Genomic DNA, 4,211 nt, shown 5'->3' on the forward strand with positions numbered 1-4,211 from the left:
CATACTAGACGCACATTTAGTGGTTCAGTAAGGGGATTAAAAGAAGTTGTCCAAAGCTTGATAGAAAGAAAGTGATATGTGAGTAATATGTAGTAAGCTATGTTCTTGAAGACTATATGTGAATATTGGTTATACATGCATAATCAGGATATCTTGTATGTAGCATGTAGAATATTTAAGCAAAGGTTGAAAGACTCAACATGCTTTAAATGAGCCATAGAAATATGCAGTATATACATAATTATTGGACTCCACTGTGCTATTGGGTTCTCTCCCCTACTTCACATTAAACGGTCAATTAAAAACCTATCTACCTCCTTTTTCAAAAGTACGGGAGATAAAAGGGCACAGACCGCAGTACCAATGATGATGAAATGGATAAAACAGTTCACTTGCAGATAAGTTTAGCCCTGGAATAACCCAGGATGGCCAATTTCTTTTTATTAGTCTCAGCAAAATTGATGGTGGGAAGAGAGACCAAATTTAGATAAACTCCTTTGAGGTGATCAGGTTAGATGAGATAAGAAACCAGATTTAAAAAAATAAGATTTTAGTTCTCATGGGGCACGTACACCTTATCGCATACTTTTTAGCCTTATAGATGCACCATCCCCTCTACTCTTACACTCCGCTATCCTTTACAAGAGCCTTAAAATTTGGAAAGCATTCCATCTACAACCTCTTTACAACTTGCCATGAGATTCAAAATGCAATTAATAAAATGAGTAACATGGGAATAAACTCTTGCATCTTAGTCATAACAATTCTGTTGCACTTATCTTGCCTGTTCCTCAAATCTCTAATAGCAGCACTTTTCTACTCCTGGTTTCTTGTTCCTTTTTTATCAACTTCTCCATCTCTAAAATATCTTTAATGACTTCAGGTGTTAGGAGACTAAATATTTTACTATACTTTCTGTTCTACCACTGTTATTCTATTCTTGTAGGAACATGGTTTCTATCAGGTGGTAAACCATGGTTCGTTTCATAGTACAAATATTCGGAGAGCAGAAGATTAACAGGACAAAATTTTGCCTCCGAAATTTCAGATTTGGAAAAAACTCAGCAAACACTGTTTGAATAACATACAAATACTGTTAACTAATAAAAAACATACAAATACTGTTAAAAGGCATAAGAAAATAGCTAGGAAAATTGAAATTCACAACGATAGAAAAGTATTTGAAAAACAATTTCGAAAGAAATTCATTATTTTTTTCCTTTAGCTGGAGAGTTTCTGAAATGTACTGGGGTCAAAAATTCCCAAAACTAGGTGAGTACTTGCCCAAAATTAGACGTGAATTTCTCGTGAGAACTCGGCAGGTACTCGCTAAAATCTAGGCAGGTGAGTTTCTCGTGGGAACTCTAACTCCGCAGGCGAGTTTCTGGCGGGTAAATAGCCGAATACTTTTGGCTCGCGAGTCTGTGAGTAACTCGCAGGTTTTTTAAACAGTAATTGATGTGATGTACCCATTTGGTATCCCTTCAATAATGTTCTTGAAGTAATATTTGGTATCCAAATAGCAGTGTCATAGTGACCATTTACTCTTAAGGCTTTTGGGAATTCATATGGATGTTCCAGCTAGCTAGGTGAAGAACCCAAACCCTAAAAGCAATGGATAGCCTTCTGCTTTGATAGAAAAGTTTCTATTGCCTGATCTCTTCTTCAGCAGCGACAGAACTTGAAATAAGAACATACCTTGTTTCCTTCATCTGGCTAGCCAATTTCTATATCATTGTCATTTGCATATATTTCCTCTGGTAGTGGGGTTGATGTATCTTCTGCTAGAAATGTATAGACCCAGTTTTTCACTTGGATCCAGCTGCACCCTGGCAGTGTTTTCAGTCCCCTGTCTTTCATCATTTTCCTTACCTTCGCCACATCTTTCCACCTACCGGCTGCAGCATATACATTTGACATTAGCGCATAAGCTGAGGAATTTTTGGGTTCCAACTGAATTAAGTTTTTTGCCGCACGTTCTCCCAGCTCCACGTTGCCATGAATGCTGCAGACACCAAGCAATGTTTGCCACAATGACGCATCAGGTTCAATGGGCATGTTGTTGACAATATCTTCAACTTGGTACATTCTCCCAGCACGGCCTAGTAGGTCAATCATACAGCCATAGTGGTTACTCGTTAACGAAATATTATTTTCTCTTCTCATCATGTCAAAATAATAGCATCCTTCATCCACTAATCCAGCATGACTGCAGGCAGACAGAATGCCAAGGAAAGTGATATGGTTTGGCTTTATATTGGTTTCTAACATCATTTCCAAGAGTTGTAGAGCCTCCTCACCATTTCCATTATGAGCATATCCAGCAATCATGGCATTCCATGAGATCAAATTCTTACAGTTTATTTTGTCAAAGACTTGAGCTGCATTATCTATATTCCCACATTTGGAATACATGGTAACAAGAGAGCTTGCCGCACTTACAGACATCTCATGTCCGGTGCCAATGACATGGGCATGGAGTTGCTTTCCTAGCTCTAACATTATCAAGTTGGCACAAGCACCCAGGATACTTGCAAAGGTGAATGGATCTGGTTTAACATCTGTCCATAGCAATTTCTTATATAGTTTCAAAGCTTCCTCACTATAACCATTCTGAACAAAGCCCACCATCATCGTAGTCCATGACACAATATCGCTTCCAAACATTTTATCAAATAGTCGATGAGCTTCTCTCATGGCTCCACATTTGGTATACATATCAACAACGGCATTTCCAACAACGGAGTTCATATGGAATCCTGTCCTAACAACTTGAGCATGGACCATTTTACCCTGTACTAATGCTGCTAAACTCCCACAGGTAGTCAGGACAGTGATTAAGGAAACGTGATTTTGCTTTACATAATCCTTCGTCATTTTACAATAGAGGTCCATAGCCTTCTTACCCAGCTGATTTTCGGCATATCCTCCCATCATGGTACACCAGGAGACAACATCCCGTTCAGGCATTTTATCAAACATTTGACGTGCATCTTCTAGACTTCCACATTTTGCATATGCATTGATAAGTGCATTCGCAGCAAAGATACTAGATTCAAAACCAGTTCCAATAGAGTATGCATGCACTTGTTTTGCTTGGTTTACAGATAATAGCCGGGCGCACGCACTGAGAGTGCTAACAAGTGTGACTTGATTCGGTTTTACTCCCGAGAATACCATCCGAGAAAATAGTTTCAGGGCATCGCTGCTGAACCCATACTGATCATATCCCGAAATCAGAGCAGTCCAAGACACCACATCTCGTTCAGGCATTCCATCAAACACTAAGCGTGCATTCTCTAAATCTCCAGTTTTCGCATACCCTGTAATTAAACGGTTCCAGGATGATACGTCTCGCTGAGGCATTTTGTCAGACAAATGGCATGCGTCCGCAATACGCTCATACTTAGCTATACTTGTGAATGAAGCGATTCTACAGAAAAAGCTTGCCCTCAATATAACCATCGACAGTGAAATGGGTGTGGCCTCACCTTAAATCCATATGAGATTGGCAATTTTTATAGAGTTCTGTACGACAGAAAATTCAGATTATACAAATGGTTGAATTCTTCCATCATTGATACAATCCACAACTAAAACAATGCATTTGAACATCCAAGAGACATCTCCTAAATGTAGACTACAAATTTAGAATATCCCAATGAGTATATAATTTAAGAATAAACCGAATCATCAAAATGATACGGCGGGCTCAAAATGGCAATCCACATACAGATTTAGGCGTGGAACACCATGGCTTTCTCAAAGAGAAAATGGGCTTTCTTGTCAATTATACGTTTACCTGAGTTTGATGGTCACCAAATTGCCTTTGAGTCCATCTAGTGTGGTTATTTTAGATTAGAAAGTAAAAGAAGAGGAAGAAGAAATATAAAGATATAGAGATATAGAGATAGAAAGGCAAATAGATATAGATATAGATATAATAGAGGTATGGGAAGGAAAAGAGACGAGGGGAGAGAGGAAGATAAAGAGATATACGTAAATAGAGAGGAAGATAAAGAGATATAGATTGATGAGATAAGGTAAGAATAGAGATATACAACAATAAGATATGCAGACGGATAGAGATATGGAGAGAGAAGAGGGAGAGAAAGATATACGTGAAGATTCTTTTTGTTATTGTTACTATATTCTCATTGAATATAGCATATTACACTCCTTATATTTTGTTTCATATGGTAATTATTAAT

General features: G+C 38.1%; 1 protein-coding gene across 1 annotated transcript; it reads right to left on the bottom strand.

Annotated features, from left to right (window-relative positions):
• Nucleotides 1–1,179: 1,179 nt before the first annotated feature.
• LOC131055079 (pentatricopeptide repeat-containing protein At2g13600) lies at nucleotides 1,180–3,901 on the bottom strand. The gene is made up of 2 exons (XM_057989721.2): nucleotides 3,803–3,901; nucleotides 1,180–3,528 (listed from the first exon to the last, which is right to left on the bottom strand). Exon 2 carries the CDS (start codon nucleotides 3,463–3,465, stop codon nucleotides 1,717–1,719), a length of 1,749 nt encoding a protein of 582 aa, XP_057845704.2. The 5' UTR covers nucleotides 3,466–3,528; nucleotides 3,803–3,901; the 3' UTR covers nucleotides 1,180–1,716.
• Between the last annotated feature and the right edge of the window lie 310 nt (nucleotides 3,902–4,211).

The sequence above is a fragment of the Cryptomeria japonica genome, chromosome 5, assembly GCF_030272615.1.
Source record: "Cryptomeria japonica chromosome 5, Sugi_1.0, whole genome shotgun sequence".
In the NCBI taxonomy this organism is placed as follows: domain Eukaryota; kingdom Viridiplantae; phylum Streptophyta; class Pinopsida; order Cupressales; family Cupressaceae; genus Cryptomeria; species Cryptomeria japonica.